General features: G+C 42.3%; 3 protein-coding genes and 2 long non-coding RNA genes across 6 annotated transcripts; 2 read left to right on the top strand and 3 right to left on the bottom strand.

Annotated features, from left to right (window-relative positions):
* Window positions 1-3545: 3545 nt before the first annotated feature.
* On the bottom strand, window positions 3546-4550 carry LOC135643479 (E3 ubiquitin-protein ligase EL5-like). The gene has a single exon (XM_065160487.1). It carries the CDS (start codon window positions 4515-4517, stop codon window positions 3714-3716), a length of 804 nt encoding a protein of 267 aa, XP_065016559.1. The 5' UTR covers window positions 4518-4550; the 3' UTR covers window positions 3546-3713.
* A 759-nt stretch (window positions 4551-5309) lies between these two features.
* On the bottom strand, window positions 5310-6527 carry LOC103991751 (uncharacterized). The gene is made up of 2 exons (XM_009411293.3): window positions 5855-6527; window positions 5310-5762 (listed from the first exon to the last, which is right to left on the bottom strand). The coding sequence occupies exons 1-2, from the start codon at window positions 6465-6467 to the stop codon at window positions 5683-5685; spliced, it is 693 nt and encodes a 230-aa protein (XP_009409568.1). The 5' UTR covers window positions 6468-6527; the 3' UTR covers window positions 5310-5682.
* A 783-nt stretch (window positions 6528-7310) lies between these two features.
* LOC135643481 (uncharacterized) lies at window positions 7311-12477 on the top strand. The gene is made up of 4 exons (XR_010498266.1): window positions 7311-7847; window positions 9785-9904; window positions 10005-10108; window positions 11210-12477. It is a non-coding gene; the product is annotated as an uncharacterized LOC135643481 (long non-coding RNA).
* LOC103991752 (protein TIFY 3) lies at window positions 10212-12275 on the bottom strand. Of its 2 annotated transcripts, none has more exons than XM_009411295.3 (5): window positions 12135-12275; window positions 11820-11931; window positions 11475-11715; window positions 11314-11371; window positions 10212-10493 (listed from the first exon to the last, which is right to left on the bottom strand). In XM_009411295.3, exons 1-5 carry the CDS (start codon window positions 12170-12172, stop codon window positions 10412-10414), a joined length of 531 nt encoding a protein of 176 aa, XP_009409570.2. In that variant the 5' UTR covers window positions 12173-12275; the 3' UTR covers window positions 10212-10411. The 2 variants fall into 2 exon arrangements, with proteins under 2 accessions (XP_009409570.2, XP_009409569.2); XM_009411294.3 differs by having other exon boundaries at window positions 11475-11718.
* A 3859-nt stretch (window positions 12478-16336) lies between the features above and the next one.
* LOC108953430 (uncharacterized) lies at window positions 16337-23726 on the top strand. The gene is made up of 4 exons (XR_010497933.1): window positions 16337-16760; window positions 16951-17009; window positions 17723-17796; window positions 18657-23726. It is a non-coding gene; the product is annotated as an uncharacterized LOC108953430 (long non-coding RNA).
* Window positions 23727-25212: the final 1486 nt, after the last annotated feature.

The raw sequence follows: 25212 nt of genomic DNA on the forward strand, positions 1-25212 counted from the left end.
GAAGTCCAGGAGCTTACTAGGACTCCGCTAGAATATTGCCAAGAGATCATCGAAAGTTCACTAGAAGATTGCCGGAAGATCGCTGGAAGCTCCTCAGAAGAAACCTAGACTAATCGGATCAGATTTGCTTAGTGTATGCCTTAAATTTCGTAGTTAGCACATAATTAGGATTAAAATTGGGCCAACTTAATTAGGGTCAGTTGGGCCTATGTATGGACTGTGTTAGGCAAAGTGAAGGGCTCAAATAGTGACCCAACAAGTAGAATCGTTGTGGCACAATCTTCAAGACTATGTCAGATGGTGGTACTGCTCAGACTCAGTCTCCCAGACTGTTAGGCAGTGGCACCGCTAGTCTAAGTGATGGTACTGCCCAAACACAGTCTCCCAAGCAGTGGTACTACCAGACTAGGCGGTGATACCACCCAATGTCAGTGCTACAGGTAGTGGTATCACTAGGACTCGGAAAACCCAGGATGAGACCTTTTTAGGCTCCAAGTTTGAATCAACTTAAGACCTATAAATACCTCTCTAGAAATGATTGAACCACTATAAAATGATTTACATTTCTGTTCTTGCTATTTTCTCTTATTGCAAATTGTTTTACTTGCTTTAATTCCATTTCACTTATGAATATGATTTCAAAGTTAACATCTCTCTAAAATGATTTTTGTCGAAATCAGTTTTAATCGAATGAAAATTTTCAAACCGACGACTTTTATCCGTTATACTAATTCACCCCCCTCCCTCCTCCCCCTCTTAGTGCTGACTCATTCCTAACAATTAGTATCAGAGCTAGGTTATTCTCATTTAGTTTAACACCCAAGAAAAATGGCTCTTTTCGGATTTCAAGAGAGTTTTCAATCATTTGTCCCCCTATATTCAATGGGATGGACTATACTTATTGGAAAACTCGAATGAGAGTTTTCTTGTTTTCTATGGATTTAAACTTATAGAATATCATTGAAAACGTATTTCAAAAGTCTTCTACTCGAATGAATGAATGGAATGCTTTGGAGAAGAAAACTTTTTCTTTAAATGCTAGAGCTATGAATACTCTATTTTACACCTTAGACAAAAATGAATTCAATCGAATTTTTATGTACGAAACGATTTTCGATATTTGGCACATTATTGAAATCACACATGAAGGCACTAGTAAAGTTAAAGATTCGAAAATCAATTTTTTGATACATGATTTTGAACTATTTCGAATGAAGTCATGCGAAACCATTGTTGACATATACACTCGTTTTACGGATGTCGTCAATGGTTTAAAAGCTCTTGGCAAATATTTTTCGAATCTTAAACTAGTTAATAAAGTTTTAATGACGATCATTCAAGAGGCTAAGAATTTGAATAATTTTCCTCCGAAGAACTTATCGGGTCTTTAATGACCTATGAAATGAGTTGTATGGCACAAAATGAATATGAGAACAACCTTCCAAAGAATAGGAAGGATTTGACATTTCGAACAATAGAATACCACTTGAGTGATGACTCAAGTGATGATGATAATGACCTTGAACTCCTCGTATTAAAGCTTAAAAAATTCTTAAAACAAGAATCAAAGAACAAAAATGAACTTAAAAGGAATGCAACTACTTGCTATGAATGCAAGAAAAAGAAAGCACTTTGGGACGAAACGAATACCTCAGAAGATTAGAAGCAAACCGATAAAGACGAAGTGGCGAACTTCGCTTTGATGACTCGCAACAACAAGGTAACCAGAATCCCTTTACTTTATTTCAAAATTACATGATGCTTTTCATGAGTTATTTTTTTAGAAAAAAAAAAAAAAAGTGATCATGTTAGTGTTGAATCTTGGATTTTGATGATGAAATCAATTGGTAAATTATTTGACCTAATCTATATGTTGAGATAAGTGTGCAGGATTAACTATGATAGCAATAAGGCGTAAAGCAGATGATGGGCTAGAGTCGAAGATTCTGATAATGTACCGGGAGCTTACCGAGAGCTCATTTGAAGATCGCCGAGAGTTTGTCAAAGGATTGTTAAGAGTTCGGAAGATCGCTGAGAAGTTCATCAGAAGATTGCCAAGAGTTCATCAGGAGTTCGCCGAAAATGCACTAGAAGACTCGCCAAGAAGTTCGCTGGAGGATCGCCGAGAGAAAAATCGACATACTACACTAATTGCTTGCCTTAATCGTAGTTAGAATATTAAATTGAGTTAGGATTGGGAGGTGATCCCACTAACTCAATTAGGGGCCAATTGGGGCTGATTTGGGTTGGATTGAACAACTCATTCAGCATCTGAAATCACGGCCGGCGGTGGCACTGCCTAGGACTCGGTCTCTCAAGTGTTCTGGACGATGGTATCATTGATAGTTAATGCTGTCGACTAATGGTACCGCTAGAGCTCGGTCTCCGAGCTTTGTCAGGCGGTCGTATCGCCCAAACATGGTACCGTCCAAACTGAGTGATGGTACCACCCAATATTAGTCTACAGGTGGTAGTATTGTCCAATAATGACAGTGGTACCATTAGTATCCCGAAATCCGAAGAAGTGATACTTTTTTGCTCCAATTCAAAAGTTATTAGGACCTATAAATACTTCACCCTTTTTGACGTGAAAGAGTAACAAAAATGCAATTGATAATTTGAAAAATTCTAAGTGCTTAAGGTATTAAAAATTATTGTAAAAGTGAGAAATGTTCTCCTCTTTTCGCTTTGTAACCATTCAAGAAATAGGAGCAAGAAGAGATTGGAGAAAGGTGTTAGAGAAAAAATATTTAGGTGGAGAGCAAAACTGATTTTTTTTTGTTTTTTTGGATTGAGCCAATCAAACATGATTTGATGATGAATCACATCGTGATAGATAGATGCAAATAAGTGAACTGTTTCGTAACATCAGAAAATAAGTAATATTTAATAAAACACCCTTAAAAGTAAGAGAAAGAAAATAAAGAGGAAGATGTTGAGAACATTCATATCCGTGAGATTTAGAGAGATGTCCCGAAAAGATAACCTCATATTTCTAAGGATAAGGATTAAAAAAATCAAATTACATTTATTAGGTGTAGCTCATAATTTAGAAGTTTAAATTTTTGGGTTTAATTCATGTGATATAATATCTGTTAACCCAACTCATGATTGTAAGATTTCTGACATTTTTTTTCTTATTTTAAATATGAATAGTTATGATTTCTCAAACCTTGTATAATATATTTTTTTATTTATAAAAAGATAAACTCAAGCTAAAAATGATGAATCTTTATCTTAATCAGATTAATCTGGACTAAAGATTATTTTATTCAAATATTATTACAAGGAAATCATGTAATGATGATTTGTTTATCATGTATGATTTCACTTTAGTTCCCAATCCATTTGTCGTCTCCCATCACATTTGCTATGCTTAATAATTAATATATTTATTTTTTATTTTTTATTAAAAATAAGTGACGAAGGTAAAATTTCAACGTAAGATCGATTTTATGATTAATTATTAAATTAGTTTTTATTTAGGATATCTTTTACTGTTTATTTTGAGTATTAGTATTTATAGTGAGCAAAATAAGAGAGACTTCACAATCGATTTATCAGTGTTTTCGATGCACGTACCAATAATTACAAACGATATACTCATTTGGATCGACAAATGAGAATGAATCTAAGCGACTAATTTGTGAATTATTATTCACCACCTCAATAGAATAAAGAAATCAACTTTATACAGCTCGGAACTTGATGCATCAATGCTTCCCACTCGATCCCTCCCTCGTCGCTTCTGTGTCGCCTCCTTCGCTGAGGCTATGTGACGCACCGGCAGCCCGTCTCCCCTGGCTCCACAGCCTCATCAGCGACCTAAACCTCGCTGGAACAGGCGATGTCGCCTCTTCCGTGGTCAGCCTACTCGTCGGCGGGAACGCCTCCGCTACCCTACGCGGTATCTCAATCACAAGTGCTCCTGAAGAGCTCGAAGAACTCTCCAGCGAGCCATCTCTGTTTTCTACTGTAGCAGTTGTTACAGAATTCCCTGCATTCATCTGAGCATGAACGGTCGGTAACCCTGACACGGGCTCGGCATTTGGGTTGATGCCGACGGGCCTTCGGCAAAGGGGGCAAGTGGAGTGAGAGCAAAACCACATGTCGATGCAATCGAGGTGGAAACCGTGGCCGCACTTAGGGAGCAGCCGAGCCACTTCACCGTCGGTCAACTGGGAGAGGCAGACGGCGCACTCGATCCCCTGCTTGAAGTCCGCCGCCCGGTAAACGGTGACGGGCAGCGACCGAAGCATGGCGGCTTCAAGGCCACGATCCGGGACGGGGAGGGGGCCGAGGTCGGCGGCGGCGAAGTCAAAGCGAGACCGAGAGCGGGTGCGGAGGGCGGAGCGCAAGCGCCGCTTGGCGTATAGATAGAAGAAGAAGGCTAGGACGACCACCATAAAGAAGAATATGATGGCCGCCACCACAATCTCGCTGCTTATCTTCACGCCAGCGTTATCGCCGCCGCCCCCGCCCCCTCCGCCTCCCATCGATTGATCGGCTGTGGACATTCTGCCCTCCTCTTGCAGTTCGTCGAGAAAGAAGCATCAACGTATAAATACTTGCTTAAAGAGAAGGAAGTTTTAGACGTGTGGGAAGCTGCGACTGAGCGAGGAGGCATAACACTCAACTCAAGGTGGTGGATGAGTGCAAGACGGAGGAAGATGAGCAACCGAGAGCGAGAGAATTCAACGTTGATGGGCTGCGGTCTACTGCGAAGGCGGACCGTGGTTTTGGTCGCACCCAAAGCAGAATGCAATAGCTGCCACAGCTTGGTCTTGGTAGGATTAGGAGTTAATGCCTTCAGCGCCCAAAAAATTTGACCCGGTAAACGCATTCACGCGATCCGGACCGTCGAATCGGTAAGCTCCTCTTCGCATCTTATGTTGATGACGACGTCCTTCTTGGGTCTCTTTCTGGGTATGAGGACGACGCCGCCGGCCCGGTTTGGTGATGGCGAGCAGACTCCTGTCAACCAAGTTGATAGACTTGAGTTGATCCCTAAAAACTCTTCCACTTGGGAAGGTCAAGTCCAAGTTTCGCCTAATAATTCTCTTCTTTGGCTTGTCGTTTTATTTCTCTCTTCTTCCTCCACGTGATCATCTTGTCCATTTGGTAACTTAAATGTCACACTGATATAGTGTTCGGTCCAAGATATGAAAGATTTGTCATATCATATTTGATTTGGAGAATGCTGAAGCGATGGATGGATTGATCTAACTGAGTCTTGATTCATAAGTTGTGAGATGTCATCAATTAAGCAGCAGCAGAGCAAATAATATGTAAGTGTATACTCTAAAGGATGAGACAAACTGGGTGAGAAGACAAACTGCAAAAATGGTACCAGAAAAACTATTGCTTCCCATTGAATTCACCAAGTTGACTTGCTGCTCTTGGATCATCTCTCTTGGTGACAAGCTGTATGCAATGATTCCGTCCATGGGTGCAAGCTTATTTTCTTCCTATTGACTATCCATGTAATGGTGCTGATGACACTAGAAAAAAGAGAAAAGAAACAAGAAGAAAAGGAGTGGGCTGATGAACCGACGACATCAAACGATAACAATTCGCAGTAAGTGTCAAATAGTGGATGATGACGTAGAATGGATGTGAGAGATGACTCGAATAGATCTGCCGCTTCTTCTCTCGGAAGGGTTCGCATGCATGAGATCGCTGTCAGTTGCTTTGCTTGAGAGAGCACGCCACAGCCTGCGCCCAGTGCCGCAGTCTCGCCTTCACATGCTGCGGATTGTCTCCTGTTCAGCACCCAAACCACCCTAGTTGTCATCAACATTTCCGTTCTATATGTGTTAGATCGATAGGTTGACATGGTGTTGTAGATCAGCACCTGGGTTGAATATCTTCCAGGCCTCGGAAGAGCCGGAACGCGTCTGCTCATCGGGGCTGCGGGGGCTCAGAGGGCCGCACAAGGTTGACGGAGACGAGGTGGAGGTCGGGGTCGAGGCAGGGCTCGGCGAGGACCACAGCTTGGGGTCAGAGACCTGACGGTTTACGGCGAAGTAGAGGTCGAGTGCGGGGAGGGTGTGGCGGAGGTCATGGCCGCCTTCCTCCTCGCTGAACCCGAACCCGAGTTCTATGCATCCCCTCAGCTCATCAAGGTCCTCATCGGTCAGGCTCTTCACTCTTCCGCTCAGCCTCCTCTCGCCGTCATCGCCGGGCTCCTTCTCGACGGCCTTCTCCTCATCGTTTCCCGCCTCCATCATCATGTGCCTCCTGTGCAGTGTCTGCCTTCTCCGCTTCTCCCACTTGGCCTCCCTCGTTGTCTCTCTCATCGACAGCTGCTTCGAGAGCAACCTCTTCTTGCTGCCTCCCATGGCGGCACTACCGGCATTCCACGTCAAGGGAGGATCGTCGATCACCACCGCCTGTTCGTCCTCCTTCCCCTCGCTTTCCGAGGACTTCGACATCAGACAATGCTGCAGCATCTCTTCGCCCTTCATCACTTCTTTCACTCTCAACGCCTGCGCTCCTCCTCCTCCAGCGGATTCTCGTGAAGAGCATCAAGCACCGGCCGGTCGACGACGGCGGCCGCTGCGAGCGGAGGACGAGGAGGGCAGGGGGGGAGGGAGGGGAAACAAGGCTCCCTGGATGGAAATGAAGCGGGAACAAATGCGAAGGAGCTGCATTCGCTTATGTCTGGGGAGGTGGCATGGATTCGGGCGGCTTACCATGTATATTGGGAAGGTGTGGCGTTATCCTTCACTCCTCCGAGCTGCAATGCCCACCGCTCCTTCCTCTTCTCCACAACCATTTCTAGTTCACACAACCCGTCTTCCATACTTAGCGTAGCGGGAAGCTGGTTTACTGTTCCATCTTGCGCAGGATGATCCCGATCCCTTACAGAAACGCGAACAAAGCAATTTTAGCTTGTCGCATCAAAACTTGTCATCGGTGGCGTCTGACTCTGCCTCCGTCATCGGATTAAGCCGATTGACTTGATGACGTGTTAAAATCCAAGCAACTCACTGAGTGGCGGCTGAGTCCAAGACAATCTCTCTCTCCTCTCTTTATCTCTCTGTGTAATCATAAGATTCTTCCTTGTATCATTACGTTTAGAATCTTCCGGATGTGCCGGCTGGCGCAACTCGGAGGTGGATAGGGATCGGCTGTGAAGATATAGGCAGGGTGACGGCTTTTTCCCATCGCACTGGCCGAGTGGGGACCACAGAATTCGCATATTTTGCCCTAGGCCCGACGTTGTGATCTGTAAATTTCTGTCTTGGTTGGAACATCTGATCCTCATGTTCGAGAACGTTTTAAGAGCTTAGAGTTGTTTCGTGTCACGACTTGAAAGATGGCTGATGCAGGCGGAGTCGGAGAACATCAACAAGGCACCGACCTGGTCCCACTTCTCTCGTCTCCTCGATGTGCGCCACGTCGAGCTGTTGCGCTCATCGAGGCCTTAAACCCGAGCTCCACTGGTTCGCCGTTCGAACGACCAGAAAAATGGCAGTTGCCTCCGCCGCCACTATGGCCGTCGCATCGCTGCCTACGTCCCTCTTCGTCCTCCGCCACTCGGCTACCGCCTCCCGGATCTTTCTCCCCGCTGCGCGCTTCTTCCGCCCCTCGAACCCCGGGCCGCCTCATTTCCTATCACCTTCCTTCCCTTGATCGACGGAAATCACTGAGTCGCCGCCGCCGCTGATTCCGAGGCACAGGATGTCGAGGTAGATGTACAAGACGACGATGCAGGAGGAGTCGAGGGGCCCGATCACGGCTCGGGTGCTGGCGAAGGCGACGACGACCGCTCCGAGGAGGCGAGGAGGGAGGGGTCGACAAGGAGAAGAAGTTGACGCCGGTTTTCGCGGCCCTCGTTGGTGGTAACCCCTGACCCTACCTCTGTGCTTTCTTTCCCTTAAGCTTCCTTTGGATCGTGTACTTGTCGATGTGAATCTTTGTTGCTTAAAGCACATAAATTGGATGCCCAAATGCTGTAGGTAATTTGACCTTTTAAGATATTTAATGTGTAATTCTTTCACAATCCAACAAATAATGCTGAGAGATGCTTGTAATTGGAGCTTGACGTATCTTGTTCCATGTACATTCTATTATCGGTTTGATAAGCTCTTCCCTTTTCCAGTAAATTTAGTGTTTATGATCTCTCAATTCGAATTAAACTAAAAAAATTAGCTTGTTTGTAGGTGTGTTGCCCTTCTTGCAAAACAAAGACAAACAAAAACCCTTATACTGAAAGCCCTATTTAATTTTACTATAAGTTAATGTTTTGCAACATGAAAAATCTGTATGAAGCTTCAAGTTATATTAGTTGCATCTCATTTCCAGAAGAAGACAGTCGAAGGTCTTAGGAAGAGATGATGTACGTTTTTGACTTCATTATAACATGTACAAATGAATTTGCGATATATTTATATTTGATTTGCTTTTATATGCTAACTTGCAGTTAGCATATTTTTCTAAAAGAAAAACAGTATATCATTGGTTCGTAATCATTCTAAGATATAATTTGAAAATAGAGCCTTTGTCATCTTTTAGAAAAGGAATGTCTGATATGCTGCTTTTGCCTATTGACAAGGACACAGTATCTACAGTGTTACATGTATCGTGTACCATGTTGCGCTTGTTAATGGCACCTACATCGTGCTATTATCAGATTCTGACAACTCAATTTACACCTGCCTGGTGACACACAGTCTTTAGTTGCTGCGTATCTGCTCATTGGAAGAGTATGAAGATGGTACTTTAACTCTAGTTTAGGACAGTTTAATAATTGGTCGAAGCTAAAACAATTTAGTACCTTCTTATCTCATAACGTACGCCATATCAATCTATTTGATGTGATTATCCTTCAAAGAACTTTAATTAGTGAATATGAAGTCAATATATTATGATTGGGAGAATTATAACCAGGCGATTCAGAACATAAGGTCTCTTTAACTAATAGATGGTTATGTTCCATCTTATATTGTAATGCATTTGTTCAAGTTCTACCTTGAGGGAAGAAAATATTGGAGATTGGGCCACAAGAGGAGTTTTTCACCAACTAATTTCTGTATCAATCAGGTGGTCTTATTTTCTTCTCTTAAATTTGTAAATTTGACTTGAGAAATAGAGATTGCGGGTTCTATTTTGTTCTTAGCCTGTTTAATTGATTTTGGGAGTAAGACGATTGGCCTAGTCAAGTTCCGATTAATTTTTTTTAAAATGCTTTTTACAATTTGTCAAACTAAACATGAGTCTATTATTAAATATCTTAAAACCTGCTGAGTGTGTATATCTATATGTCAACATTCAATTGGGTTGGACTCAATTGGTCAATAAGCAGTTCCATTGTATGGATCCTGTTCTTGGCCTCGCTTAGACATCTGATCCATTTGACCTGGGAACTTTAGAATTGGTGGCACTAGCTACTGTAATTGGTGAAACATCTTGGACTGCTTAAAATTTTTGTCATGGTTGTAGATCTGGCTGATTTATTCAAAGGTTATGAATCTTGGATAAGTATGACTTCTTCTTTGCAGTTTCATTCCCTTGATCAATTGTTTTTGTAGATTTAGACTGTCAGATATGCGAAGTACATTCGAACTGAAAGGAGTGGATTTACAATTCTGTTCTTTGATGGTCTAGCATAAGATGCTTTACAATGGAATGATGAAACTTCCGCACATATAATATTCTGATTACTCTATGGTGTTGTGTTTTATATGCATTGTGAACCTGTTTTTCGTTAATACATGTATAGTTTGCTTTAGAATTGGGAATTCAAACTAATTTGTTGTCTTGGTTGCCATCGTCAAAGTTGGTGGAATCGTGCGATATGTCAAAAGTGGAAGTCAGAAGTCATTAGCAGCCTTTCTACCGTATTATGTGTACGCACGACTTCCGGCAATAGCAGCTTTTGCATCATCTACGAGACTTGGTACAGCAAAACCATTGCTAACAACGTTTCAGCTTGATGTCTTCTTCGTACACTCTAATTGTTCTCATGCTGTTGTTTTCCTAATTGCTTTGTCTCGTAGGTGTATCTGCCACCCTCCGTGCGGTGATCGGTGGCTAAATCCTCCGTGTCTGATACCTACTACCACCGGACTCTGTGACTGGCCCCTGTTGTTACGAAATATCTGTAAGTGTTCGCCACTCTTTTTACATCACTTGCAGTTTGCTATTAGATCACAAGGACAGTAAGCAGAAATTAATGTCTGAAGTTGTGTATCAAACATCGATACTGCATGCCACACAGCACTTTTAACATTAGTAATAATTGCATGTTCATAAATGCAAGAGGTTCATCATAGGACAGTAAAATGATGCAGTGAGAGACATCAGTAAAGGTGACCTAACACAAAGTTCATGATTCAACTACGAGTGGCAGCATAGCAGCTTTTCCTAATCAAGTTTCTTATGGCAGTGACGAACTGCAAGCTGATTAGGTGAGTTGAGGCCTCTCCTCCGAGGCCACTTCCATGTCTGAAGACTTTTCTGCAGCATAGGGGGCCCTATTTGCCAGCCTGCACAAAGTAGTCATTGGGAAGATAATTTAGAGGTTTGACAGGCATAATATATAAAGGAAATGCCAAATTTTGTAGAATGGATAGATCTCCTGTGAAAGGGCCCCATTTGGGACCCTTTCTGCCTCCAGTCATCATACGAGGAGGCGAGGCTGGTAAACCAGCAAGGGGCATTCGCACGGTTGCATCACCCGTGTGCGCGTCACATCGATAACGTTGGAAATGTCGACCTGCTACCTAACTCATGTGCCCCAAATCCCCAATTATAATTGAAACGGACATAATCTAATTTTAGGGTTTCCTTTTATCCTGTGAAATATTCTGTGGATAGTGTCCTAGTCATGGTATCCACACATCAAGGGGCTTCAAGATTTTTCAGCACCAAGAATGTAGTATTTATCTCCAGGGTGATGTTATGTCCACAAAATAATAATAATAATAATAATAATAATAATTAAGGGACTTGGTATTTGGAATATCAAGATTAAATATCTGAAATAATAATAATAATTTTCAGATGCACATATCTTAATGGTATCATGACAAGATTATTTATGAGTTATTCTCTAGGGTTCATTGTAGCGGATTATTAAAGAATTAACCAAGATGTGACTTGAAGACATGAAAGGAATGTAATCAGGTGTGATTCTATGTTTATAGATTGCTGATAACTATGCAGTATACTGCCTAAATCAAGCCAACTGATATGGATTTAGATTGAAGTTTACGTGATCGGACACGAATCAACAGGATTATTTCCTGACAAAAGTAGAGAGAACATGGAAAGAAGAACAAGTTGACGGTGGAGCAGGAAGCTCACCTGTCCCGGCGTTTCTCCAGGAAACGCTGAAGCGAGTGCCTTCTTGCCATGGGCAGTTCTGCAAGCGAGCAAGAAGAGGAGTCACTAATAATCTCTGATCTGTGAGCTAATGGTGGAGAAAAAGGAACCACTAGAACCAAGGAAGAGGGGGGAGTTCCGACCATCTTGCAGCTTGCACAGAGCGTCGCTGGCGGTAGGCATCAGCTGCGGCTGGGGCTGCCCGCCGGCAGTGGAGCTTTGCAGTGACAGAGACCTCGTGAGCACCGGCCCGAGCGCCGCGGCGGCCGCGGCAGCGCTGGGGCCGACAATTGCGGGGGCTTTCTCGGCGGCAGCAGGAGTCCGGTCGCCAGATACCTTCGTAGCCCCAGCAACGGCGGCGGCGATGAGCATGATCGCCTGGGCCTGCTTCAGTGTCGACCCAAAAGCTTCAGCTGGAGTGGCGAGTCCAAAGCGTGCAGTGTGGGGAGATGTTCCAACTAAACGGATCTAGATCCGGAGTCAGATACCTTTTCCGGCGGGATCGCGTTGTAGACTCTGACCTTTCCGGCGTAGAAGATGGTGAACGGCGACGCAGCAGCCGGTGGGTACGCCGTTGTCATCGTCAACCCCCTCAACAATCTCCCACATAGCAACACAACAACCCAAAGCAAAAGAGAAATATTTATACATGGAATCAGATGGAGAGAAGAGCGGTAGCAACTACAATCGAGCATATTCTCGACAACAAGAACATCCATCGCCAACAGCAAGAAGATTTCAGACAGAATCCGAGACGTGGAAGCCGTGAGATCATTGCAAGTTAGAAGCAGAGCAACCGGTACCTGTTAGCGGGGTGCGTCTTCACATCCTTCCTCTCCATCACGCCTTGTTCTTGATTCCTCACGGCTCGCTATCTTCCTCAGGTCATAGGAGAGGGCAGCGTCACGGGACTAGTGCGCCTTAAATCAAACCCGTTCCTGTGCTCGCACGCCCACGTTCCTTCCGTCCTGGCTCTGAACGTCAAGGAAACGCAACGTACGAGAGAGAGAGAGAGAGAGAGAGAGATGCTAATATTGGAAGGAAGGAAAATGAAAAGAAGAGGTAAAATAGTGGTCCCATTTCTTGGACGACGACTTTTTAGTTTTGTCACGTGGAGGATTCGATTTAAACTATTCCTTTTTTTAACTCGTGGCAAACACTCGATTCCTTCTCTTTGATGTATGCCTCTGCACGCAACTTTTGCACTCAGCGTCCTCTGTTTGTCCGCTGTTTCTGATTCCTCTGGATCGAAGCGTTGGAGAGGTAGAAGAAAGTTATCCCCCGATAGATGGATGTTATAAGCATGGCTCAGTAAACGAAACGTAGTCTCTTCATGGACTAATATAAGGTCAGATTTTGATATAAGCTGCTGATATTTAAAAAAAAAGTGTACATTTTGATGTTAAATGTTATATATCTTTATATATATATATATATATATATATATATATATTCTTTATTCGTTGATGTCTGAATTTTTGTTTTGGTTTCGACTTTTCTCTTCCTCTTCAACAAAAAAGAAAAATTATAAATCTTATTTTACGATTTGTTTATTATTTTATTTTTTATCGTATTGGTATGTATTGTTAAAATTATATTTTATTTGATTGGTACAAAGAGAAAAAAGAGACTCGGTGTTTATCGCTCTCACAAGATAATAACATCTCTCTCTCTCTCTTTACATCTTCCACTCTTGTTTGTCAGAAAGCGGTGCACGCTTAGCTTCATCACCGGGCTTTATGAAGCAGCTGGACGACATGTCCATCTGTTCTCTCTCTATCAGTAATCATGGCGACTTCAAATGTTGCATGCGTTTGTCATGGCCAATGGCGCGACCGACATGCTTCTGAGGGGAGTCCAAAAAAAAACAACAACAAGGACGATTATGAGTTAGAACGCATCATGTAGGGTAGCCGGTCCTATCAAGGCTATTTGATCTACTTAATTTTCTCGTTTGACATTTATGCTGAATCTATTTTGGTGACTCCAATCATGATCATTTAAAACAATGTATCACGGCATCGAAGTTTATTTTTTTATTTTTTTTCTTTCTCGTAAAGGTAAATTTTTTTTGAATTTTCTAATTAGATTTTCTTTTCTTGATATATTCATATATTTTACTATTGTTTGAACAATATATATAATAATCAATAATATCTGAAGTACTATATATATAATAATCTCAATGATCTTGAAGATGCTAACTAGCTTAGTTGGTAAAAAATTCCGATAGAATATTACAAGAACATGTGCTTAAATCTCGTCCTTATCGTTTGAAAAAAAAAATCAATCATTTAAAAAAGTTTCTTAAGATTTTGCTAACGAAAAAAAAAAGACAAATCGTTGTTTGTGGATTTATTTAGGAACACCATGGCTGGTCCACCATCCCTTTCCAGGAGCAGGTCCTGCAAGGAGCAATTCCTGGGTTTCAATCCTTACCTTGGGTTTCTTGTGGGTTGGGTAGACCTGGAAAGGAGGAGGAGGAGCGCATGACGGAGGGGCTTTTAGGGCATGTGAACTCCATGGCTTTCTGCATTGTTTGGCCGAGGGGGTCCCACCCATGTTCTTCTCATCGAGCACCTATCTCGAGTGAAGCCTTTGGAAATGGAGTCTTCCTCCTGTTGCTTAGTGGCTTGTCAGGCAGCCTGCGGTTGGAAGCATTGTACCTCAGTTCGGTGATCATCCCACCTAACTTGTCCGATGATGATTCAACGAGCTCCTCCTGTGCTCTGTAGCTCACGAATCGAAGCACTCTCCCAAAATTACGCCTGCCATTAGCTCAATCAACTTTTACAGGGAATCATCACCGGAAGTACTGATTTAATTTGTCTAAATAAATTAACTCATCATCTTTTATTTTTCTTTTTTCTAATAATTTTCTCGAGAAAAAAAAAGAACTCTTATTGTATAAGTTGATGGAGTGTTTTTTTTTTTTTGCATTTTTAGAATATTGTAAAATAGTTGTATAAAGCATTTCTCTTCTTGATATTATTCTATCAATATAAAGTTAAGTGGGAAATCTAAAATTAAGTGAAGATACCAATAGGTTATTTGTTTTTTTCTCTAATATGAAGTTGATTGGTTGTTCCTTTTTTTCCATTGTTAATTATGTAAAATAGTTGCATAGATATTATCCTATCAATATATGAATAGATGACTGAATGACCTATTCACCTAATGATAATAATAATAATGATAATGATAATGACCCAAATGGAAGCCCCACGCCACTTCTCACCATCATCCATCTCTAACACACATGTATCTTTCGAGACATTGAATGTGTTGTCCACATGTTCACTTCGTTTTCTTCTTTATGATAATGCATATCTTGTCGAGATAAATGCTAGAATTTGTTGTTCTGAATTATTGCACGTATTCTAATCAAATTCTATGATGCTGGTAATTATAATTAAGAAACAAAATAACCCTTTTCAACATATACTTAATATTCAAAGAAATTTTTATTTTATGTTTATTTTTATTCCGTGGGTTGTTATCCAAACATGGGAAACTCGGGCATGCAAAACATCCTAATTTATTAGATTTCTTTCTTAAGATTCTTATTGAATGTGGACATAGAGGCATCAATTATTTTTATTAGTTAGATGCGAGGAACAAATGAGATTAAGAATTAGATAGATAGATAGATACGGGATGAGAACCGTTAAAGCACTTTCCATTTTGTTAACCGGCCTCATCATATGTGGGCCCAGAAGAAGCTAGACATAAATGCTTGGCCCACATCAGATCGAATTAATCCTTCACTGAGTCGATTACGAATCAAGTACAAATTAAATGATATTAAAACATATCTCCTCACGTTCTCCGTGTCAGAGGAATAATACATTCAACATTATTATTATTATTATTATTATTATTATTATTATTATTATTATTATTATTATTATTTTAAAATTTAATATTATTAATTAGTTTTAATAAATAATTTATTTTTTTTAAAAAAAATAAAAAATAAAAAAATTAATTAAGGAAAATATAAAAGAAATTTATACCTCCATATTCCAATGGTACAAAAGCACTGCATATTTTTTGGTGGAGGGAATAGTCTACAACAATTCATTTTACTTTTACTTTTATACCTCCATATTCCAATGGTACAAAAGGCACTGCAGATTCTGCAATGCATTAGAGTTAAAGCAAACCCACCGCACTCTCTATCCTGGTTAGGATTGGCTTCAATGCCAACTTGACCAAGTTGATATATTTTTTAGTAATTTAAAATATAGGTGTAAGATGATTAATGATAGGCTACCAAACCAAAAAAAATAACAACTGGGCCATAGATTCAACACAAATTTTTTTACATAATAACTTTATTCAAACAATTATTATGTAGTATGAGTTGTCATGAATTTGAGTTCTATTTACTTATTAAGTGATGACTTAATTCAGTATGTAGAGTACAATTCTTAAGTTGCTACAATTAGAATTACTACAAGTTTTCATTAACTCAAACATATATATATATATATATATATATATATATATATATATATATACAAGAAATTTTTTTAAGATTAATAATTTCTTACGTAGTGTTATTATGTGAAAAAATTATATTACTTTCACCTCAATATAAACTATTATTTTCGTTGGATATTAATGGATCCGATGACAAAGGCATGATAATCCTAATGGTACCTTATTGGATGGACCCGATGATAATCGAGGAATATGATGAAGATGGGTAGAATTTATGATTTTAATTTTTTATTTGAGAAAAAGATTGCAAGTTCCACAATTTTATGATGAAGATGGAAAAGATGATAGCTAAATTTAGAGGGACACGCAATCACCCCTAAAAAGTGGGCCCCACACGTTTTGGGAGAAAGGTGGTGGCATTACTCGCGAAATTTCTCAGGGGTGATTCACTCCGACCGGATGTGGCAGCGTTCGATAGGAATTCGGGTTGGATTTAACTGAATCCGACAACGATGCAGATCCAAATATTACATCCAAACTCGATCCGCCAGCACCGTCGTTCCGACTCCGAGTCTTGAGACCCCCTCTGCTCCGGCGCCAGGGACTCGCACTCCGCCTCTGCTCCACCGCCGACGGCGATTTCGGATTCACCATCCTTCTCGGCCGTCCATGGATGGATGATTTCTCTAAGGAATTCTCTCTCTGTCTCTCTGTCTCTCTCTCTCTCTCTCCTCAGCATTTCCACCACCCTCTTGGTCGGCGCCGGATACTTCGCCTTAGGCTTTCTCCTCGCCCACAAGGAGACCGGGAGCGGCTTTCCTTCCCAAGTTCTTGGATCAAGCCTTCGCTGATAGGACTACAGTCGCCTCCTTTCGGCCGACGACGCTGCCGCCTAGTTCGAGTATATAGAGCGAACCACGCAGAAGAAGCCCTCCCTTCACGAGATCAAAACCCTTGCTGAAATTCTTGAAAGTTTCGACATGGTATCTCAGTTTTTGTCTTTCTTATTCTTATTGTTCTTTCAATGACTTCTGAATCATTCCATGTCTGCAAAAATGTAGTTTTTAATTGTAGTCCTTCTCGATTCCTGGAATGCCATATTATTTAATCTAAAATTGCTGCCTTTATTAGCATATTCGTGTTTTCGATCATCTTCGTCTTCTAATTGTTCAGGTTTTGCTTGTTAGAAATGATCTGGAAATGAGACAAGGGAAGATTGCTGCCCGACGCAGGTATTCATCCTCTTGAGATGTCTTGGATGATGTTGTAATATTGCATCATGGCTACTTTGTTATGATTTATGTATTTTGCGTATAGGTTTCAATCCAGTAGAGAGAAAGATTTGATGGTCGTTTAATGAGAAGAGTCGGTGGATAATTAAGATAGAGCATTCGATAAGGTGAAAGAAGCTTAAAAGTAGAAATAGTAGAAATGTCCTAAACCCATTTCTTAGATCATTCTCTATTTGATACTGCTAGTGATTCTCCGGTTACTCAATGGCTTAAAGTCTAGTGGTTTTCTTGTGCCATAGGTATGCCTCGTCTAGAATCTATAGGAAGGCGGCATCTTTCTGTATTCTATTTCCTTTCCTACAGTCTATTGCTAAACTTTGACGCATATGATGACACTATTTCCAATAACATATTGCATAACCGTGAGAAAGATGGACAAATTCCATCATGTGTGTATGCCTGATAAGTTCTTTACTGGTAGAGATGAGCTGACATCTTAAGAAAAATTGCTAGATCCAGCATATACTGTTAAATCGACAAATGCCCACTAGTTGTGGTGCTGTCATTATGTCATTGTGACTTGAGGAAATTATATCTACTCATAAACTTTAAGTAAAATTTAACAGTGTAATTTGATGATGTTAGAACTGTTGAAAATTTATTCCTCTGTTTTGGTTCTTAAGCCATTTCATAACAAATTTGGTTTCTTGCAGTGAGACTAATGAGTTTGATGGACATCATGAGCAAGAGAACAGAGAAACTAGCTACTCAAAAGCATAAAAGACAGGTTCGTCTTTGTTTTTAAAACCAACTAATTAAAACTCAGAGATCACCAAAGGTGAGGAAATGGTGGTGTTTTATTTTTCTTTCTGGAAGGTGAATGATAGTAAAGTCATCAATAGCAACATTTCAAATAACGGTTGATACAGTGTGTGTTGACTGGAATTTACCAGTCCAACAAACGGTTAGGCGTCATGCCATAGGTTCAATGTGTGTTGACCGTTAGACTGGCAAATTCCAGTGCAACAGTCTAGTACTGATTGATACCTGTTATTATTGATATTTATTGATATCAAATGGATGGATCGACATAACATCGTCTAGTACACTAATACCATACTGGTCCTGTAGATTATCAAAACTAATGTCTGATCGAGATTTAAAACTTGATCAATATGATAGTTGTATAAGTCGTTAGCGATGTTGATTGCCAAAGTTAAAGAAGAAAGCAAATCATTTACATGAATGATCAAAACAATTGACTAGCTGGGATAAATAACCAATACGAATAGGAAAATGTTTGAGCAGTAGATTTGGAACCTCCTATGAATATAAAGGAATTATAGTAATTCTTACTACATTTGACTTACCAATTCTAATTTTTTTTTGGGGGAAAAAAAGTGAAGTCGTGTATAATACTTGTTTTATTCAGAGGTCATAATTGTTCTTGATCAATGACTTTCATGGGCATTTTATATTGGAGGACAATAAAAATTTTAAATGCTTTAAGGAAACCAGAATTGACATAGTCTAATAAACTGAGTTGTTCATGCTATCGCAGAATGACATTTAAATCCAAGTTTATACTGGTAGCAATTCTAGAAAGCTGAAACTAATTGTCTGGTCTTTTATGTTTCTGCTTTTCAGCCATGCAATGGTGATTTGTATAAAGAGCTCCTTCGAAGGTCTGTGCAAGCTTTCAGCAGGTACCTTTGGTTATTCTCATAAATGAATTATCTATCTCATAGAAAGCTCTTTGATAGGGATTCAAAATAAGTGTGCAGGTACCTTTTGGTACTCTTACAAATTTATCATCATATCTCGTATACCTTGCTTTTGCACCTACAAAATCAAGAATTGTCATATTAGAACTTCATATACTGGTTCTAGATATTTTGATTTTATCATGTACAGCTTCTTTTGTCGACATGAGGGAGAATCTAGGACAAGATTGTAACCATAATCAAAAGGGAGATCTTCTGTGGTTACAAGTATATTACAGTGACATGTAGTTTAATCACATTGGTTAACATAGATCTATCACTTTCTTCGTCTAGATTTGCACCTTTTTCTGTCATCAGATAGTTCCAGACTCATAAACCTGTTGCCATCTCAAGATGGTATATGGTAGTGGGTCAGTAGTATAAAAGCAAACAGCACAAAGGATCACCTGGTGGTTGACCCAGTTGCCTATAACATTAAGTCTATTGTCTTCTTAGATGCACAAATTTAGTTGCAATGCTCAAGTAAAAGGGAAACATCGGTGCCTCTGAAGCATCAGTGATGGTGCTTCATGATTTGCTTTTTCCTGCTTGCTTATGGATCTCTAACATATGATTGATAACTGACCTTGTTATCCAAAAATCCTTCCGGATTAGATTACCGTAATGTCACGGACAAACTTCTAAACATGATGTTTGATGTAATGCTGATGTATATCCATGTCTTTTGGTATGTTCATGCCTTGTACAGCATGTAGAGGGACGGTCGAAGTCTTAATAGTCCCATTTTAGTTGGATTGGTGGCCTCTTTAGGCTTGTAAATAAAGGTTGTGTCATGTGGACACGTGCGAGAGATTTTCGGTCTGTAATGGACTATTTTACCCTTTGTTGTGCAACTGTTCAGAGCTTGTAAAGTCTATTTGTAATTTGCATTGTCTATGAAGTATTTTTCGGAGATGTTTGCTTGTGGATCCCGATTGAGACGTTCTCTCTAACTCGTTCTATCTTTTGTTGGTCCTAAGGGACAATGAGAGGCATCGGAGAGGCTGACCTTTGCGGACGGACACGCAAGGGTGCCGCACGACTTAAACAAAACCAGCTAAGTCCGTGACAGATGGTATCAGAGCGGGACAAGCACTCATAGAAACACTTAGCATGCAAATGTGGGAGACCTAGCGGGGCTGCATTGACGGCAGTCAGCACACGCGCGACCGTTTGGGGGAAAACGGGCATGGAGAATAGGGAAAAGGAGTCGCTCGGAGGAGCGGGTATATGACATTGGCATTCAGAGGAATGGCCAACCCTTCGCACAAGAGGCACCACGAGAACAGGCAAGCTTGGAAGAATGTGGAGCGCACAAAGGTTGGGATGGCTGAGTTTGAGCTACGACTCAACGTTGACAACTATACTTGATGGTGCTCAAGGCAAGCGAGGCGCTTGGTAAGAATGAGACCATGTAAGGTGGAATGAGTTGCTCAGCGATCGAAAGAGTTGTGCAAAGCTCACAAAGGTGAGGGGAATTGCTAACTCAAAGAATTCGGTACTCATGCATGGGCTTGTATGCGGACGATGGAATGTTCGTGGCCATCCCAAGGCGACCGAAACTCGGCGCCATGGAGCATTAAAACTTTCTCTTCGGCATGTGAAGGATACGTCCGTAGGAGGCTGAAGTGTGCAACGAGTTCAGCATGTTGCTAGGCCTTGAGTGGTGCAGCGGGGGCTGTATTGACGTGGAGTCGCAATCTAGCAAGTGCGTTTGCAGGAGGCAGAACAATGCACAGTTTGTTCAGCAGATCATAGTAGTCCAAGGGGATGGTGGTCTCCGAAACGAAGAGAGATGTTGCTCCAATGGGATAGTTATCCAGGAGGGATAAGTCCCAGCTCTCCAGAGGGAGAATCATGTGGGACGAACCTCACATGTTGAGGAGGAGTACCTCAACAAACAACGACTCCACGAAGCTCAATGGACTGAGCAAGCGGCGAGGAGTCGTCGCATGATCTCGCTTAAGAGAATGCATTGGTGGATGCATTGCGAGATCAAGTGGGGGAGCGACCCAAAGCAACTTAAATAAAGGCACACTTGGAGTCGATGTGGAGATCGGACAAGGGAGGGCTGACCCGTAGAATGGTGGGCGCGAGGGCCACCATCGACTCAATGCAAAACTAAGGAGCAGAGCAACTTGGGTGTAACTTGGCGAAGTACCCAAGCCGCATGAAGGGAGCCAACATAGAAGTTGGAACATGGAGCGGAGGCATAGTGCTTTCCTTAGACAGAGGTCAAGGACATGAACTCTTGTAGAGGCAAGAGTAGAATCATGTTGTTCCATGGGTTCTTCATTCTGACGGAGCGGACTCATCTTGCATGGTGCCAAAGACGAAAGGAGCTTCTGGGCACATGCACCTTATCTCGAAGAAGCATTTGATGGAGGAACTAAGGCGACTAAATTTGCGGAGGTGAAATTGGGTTCAGAATGTCTTATCACGGGGCAAGAGGACTCAGAGATGGGTACTCTTGAAGAATATGCCACAGTGTTGCCATTCAAGTTGCCATGAAGGAAGCGGTGCGCAGCGGAGATTGTGCTGGTAGGGGCAGAGGCCTAGGATCCAGACAATGGTGCACAAATTACAGTGAAGTCGGTGGACTTCGGGAGCTACTAAGCGATGGACTGCCTTAGAGCGGTGCTTCATCTAGGTGAGACACAAGAGTGGATGGATGAAGGTCGATTGTCAAAGGAGCGAACAAAATTGAAGGTGGAAGAGACCCTGCGATGTATTGGCAGAGGCCACACATGGAGGGTTCACAATTCGAGTTTATTCCACAAGGATCAGAATGCAATGGAGATGTCACCAGGAGGCGACATGGTGCAGCGGATCATGGTGGAACAGTTCATGGCAATGCGATACACACGACATAGTCCCGTGAGAGACTATATCATATGGAGGTATGATCAGGAGTTACTGGAAGCTCCACTTTGGTGAACAACACGACGGCAAGAAGGGCTATGGATTCAAGGAGTGAAGGCCATGGTGCCGCAGAGGCGGGTCTTCCGTGCGTGTATCGAATTTTGCATCGGATGAAAGCCTTGGTCATCAGCATATGGAGGCTGGGTTCCACCAAGGGAAAAGTTCGAATGCAAGTACCAGTGAGTTCCATGGGAGGGACTTGATCATGTAGAGGTATAATTGAAGCAGTTGGAGAGTTGGACTGCTCCAGAGCTCATATTCGCTTAAGGGAGCCCGATAAGTCAGAGGACAAGGTCGAGTAAACGAACATTGCTACCAAGGAAGCTAAGGAGAACAGAATCGGTGCAAATCCTATAACGTGATGGCAGAAGCCATGCTTGGGAGTTGTAGTCTGTCTTTCCATCGACCAAACAGACTGCTTGGAGAACACAAAGGTGTTGAAGCAGGGGGTCGAAAGGGGTGAGGAAGCAACGACGAGTCCAGAGGGACTTAGCTACCCAAAATCAAGCATCAGTTAGAATGGAGGTGGACTCGGAGGAGTACCACAGAGACATATCTACTGATTGTGAAGAAAATGGATGTAGATGCGAGGCGACGAATAGTAGGGCCATGGGCATGGCAGCGCCATGGTACTGGAGAGGCGGGATTTCTGTGAAAGTCATTGATCCCTTGCTCTCATGGAGGGAGAGCGCTTGGTCGTGAAAGGGGCCGAGGAGGTGGAGAATGCAGAGGCAATCTCCAAGTACCGAGACAAGACTGAAGGGCAGAGGCCGAAGAACTTCGTAAGACCGGTGTCAATGTGCTTCTCATCAAGATAGCCGAAAGTGAAGGACTTCGGGTAATGCAAGAGTGCATAACCAAGGAACAAAGCAGGCAGTACGCGGTGTTGTACCTTTGCTACTCAGTGGAGTAGGCGGCAGGGTTGATGGAGAAGACGGTACAATCCCAAAGGCGACCAAACCTATGAGAGAATTACTCCAAGTTGGGGTGAAAACTTCTTGCATTCCAGAAGTTCGATGGCATTGAGAAGGTGAATCACAGTAACTTGTTGAATCTCGTATTTTGATGATGAAACTACTTGATATATGTTTATGATTTAATCTGCATTTTGAGTAACGAAGGATGCTTCGATCAGGATGAGATAATTAAAGTAGGAAAATCATGTTGTGCCGGAGGAACATGTCAGAAGATTGGACGTCGGGCCGGTAGATCGGTCGACGTATCGACAGAAGGCTTCGGGCCGTGGACTCGGGCATCGGGCCAAAAAGAGCGGGTATTGTGCCAAGGATATCGGAGTTGCGGAGTCAACTGGCCGATTGGGCAAAAGGCTGCAGGAAAGGACGATGCGCCGAAGAATCGGACGAAGCGTCGAGGGACCAATGACATGCCGGACAACTTGGTTAATTGCTTAGGATTAATTGTCTCGATCGAAGTTTTGTTTTAAGTGTGCAGGATTAACTACGATGGAAGAAAGACATGCAGCAGGAGTTGCGCCGGAGTTAAGACAATGATCATGTTGGGAGTTCGAGAGTTCGACGGAAGTTCAGACAGTCGTCGGAGGTTCTACGGGAACAAATCTGAGAAGTCCATGAGCTTGCCAAAGAAGCTCGCCGGAACTCGCCAAGTGGATCGTCGCAAGTCCAGGAGTTTGCCGGAAGTCCGCAGGAGCATCACCGAGGGTTCATAGGATGATCGACGGAAGTTCGCCGGAAGCTCACCGGAAGAAGCGATCGACGCATCGGAGCAAGTTGCAGTAAATGTCTTAGGAAAAATCATAGTTAGCACAATGATTAAGTTGGAAATGGGAGGTGATCCCATTAACTTAATCTTGGGGCAATTGGGCCCCTGAAAAACCTAAATTGGGCCGAATGGATCAACCCATTCGGACCCTGATTTCTGGCGGGAGGTGCAACTGCCCAAGCCAGGAGGTAGCACCGCCTAAGCTAAGTCTCCGAGCGAGACCGAGCGGTGCAACCGCCCTAGCCAGGAGGTAGCACCACCTGGGCTCAGTCTCCGAGCGAGACTGGGCGGTGCAACCTCCCCTAACAAGAGGTGGCACCGCCTGAGCTCGGTCTTCGAGCTCTGCCAGGCGGTGCAACCACCTCAGTCAGGAGGTTGCACCGCCTGAGCTCAGTCTTCGAGCTCTGGCAGGAGGTGCAACCGCCCTTGACAGGAGGTGGCACCGCCCAGAGGCTCAGTCTTGGAGCTCTGCCAGGCGGTGCAACCGCTCCAGTCAGGAGGTGCAATCGCCTGATCTCGGAATTCCGGGAATTGATAGTTTTGAGTTCCAAATTTGAACTGGGTTGGGGCCTATAAATATCCCACCCATTCAGCACTGAAAGGGTATGAACTAACACCGAAATCTTGATCCTTTTCTGTGATTCTTAGAGCTCAAAATTGTTGTAAAGGCCAAAAGTTCTTCTCCCTCTGTTCTTCCAAGTTCTGAGTTGTAAAGAGAGGAGAGAAAATTCTGTAAGGGTTGTCTCCTAAGCCCGTCAAAAGGAGTGAATCTGTAAAAGGATGGTTGGCCTTTGCCTATTGAAGGAAGGCCTCTAGTTGGCGTCGGTGACCTTGTCGGTGGAGGAAGCCAAAAGTGGAGTAGGTCAAGATTGACCGAACCACTCTAAATCTCGGTTTGTATTTACTTTGAGCATCTTATCTTTACTGCAAACCTCCTCAATAGATTATTGCCTTCTGTGTTTTTACGAACGTGTTTCAAAGTTCAGTGCTTTCCGAATCGGGGTTTAAGACGCAAATCAGTTTTATCTTACGAATGTCGTATTTCAGTTTGTGCTTACGTTCTGATTTCCATTATAACTGCAAACTACCTTTATATCTTTGCTTTAACTACATCTCGCCTTATCTCAAGTTAAAGTGGTTTACGAATCAGCTTTTATACCGAAATCGCTTTTATCGTACGAACGTCGTATTTCAGTTTGCGCTTATATTCTGATTTCCATCATAACTGCAAACTGCGTTCATATCTTTGCTGCATCTCTCCTAGTCAAAAGTTGAAGTGATTTACGAATCGACTTTCTTACCAAAATCACTTCTATCGAACGAAAGCAGTTTTCGATCGCAGAAGGTTTTCCGCTGCACTGATTCACCCCCCCCCCCTCTTAGTGCTCTTGATCCTAACAATTGGTATCAGAGCCCGGTATTTCTCATTTCGGATTTACACCCGAGAGAAATGGCTTTTCATGGCTTTCAAGAGGGCTTATTGGTCTTTCGTCCACCGTTGTTTAACGGATTGGACTACACTTATTGGAAAACTCAAATAAGAGTTTTCTTGATTTCTATGAATTTGGATTTATGGAATATCATTGAAAATGGTTTTCAACTTCCCTCTAAACCGATGAACGAATGGTCGGATTTGGAGAAAAAGTATTTTTCTTTAAACGCAAAGGCTATGAATGCCTTATTTTGCGCTTTGGACAAAAATGAGTTCAATCGGATTTCTACGTGCGAAACGACTTTTGACATTTGGCGAACACTTGAAATCACGCACGAGGGAACTA

This window comes from Musa acuminata, chromosome BXJ3-7, assembly GCF_036884655.1.
Source record: "Musa acuminata AAA Group cultivar baxijiao chromosome BXJ3-7, Cavendish_Baxijiao_AAA, whole genome shotgun sequence".
Lineage (NCBI taxonomy): Eukaryota > Viridiplantae > Streptophyta > Magnoliopsida > Zingiberales > Musaceae > Musa > Musa acuminata.

Coding starts and splice junctions, on each gene's coding strand:
- LOC135643479 (XM_065160487.1), bottom strand. CDS start 4,517: ATGTCCACAGCCGATCAATCGATGGGAGGCGGAGGGGGCGGGGGCGGC.
- LOC103991751 (XM_009411293.3), bottom strand. CDS start 6,467: ATGAAGGGCGAAGAGATGCTGCAGCATTGTCTGATGTCGAAGTCCTCG. Junction 5,763..5,854: donor CTGGAAGATATTCAACCCAG/GTGCTGATCTAC, acceptor GGTGCTGAACAG/GAGACAATCCGCAGCATGTG.
- LOC103991752 (XM_009411294.3), bottom strand. CDS start 12,172: ATGGAGAGGAAGGATGTGAAGACGCACCCCGCTAACAG. Junction 11,719..11,819: donor ACGCGATCCCGCCGGAAAAG/GTATCTGACTCC, acceptor TCGACACTGAAG/CAGGCCCAGGCGATCATGCT. Junction 11,372..11,474: donor TCTGTGCAAGCTGCAAGATG/GTCGGAACTCCC, acceptor GCTCGCTTGCAG/AACTGCCCATGGCAAGAAGG.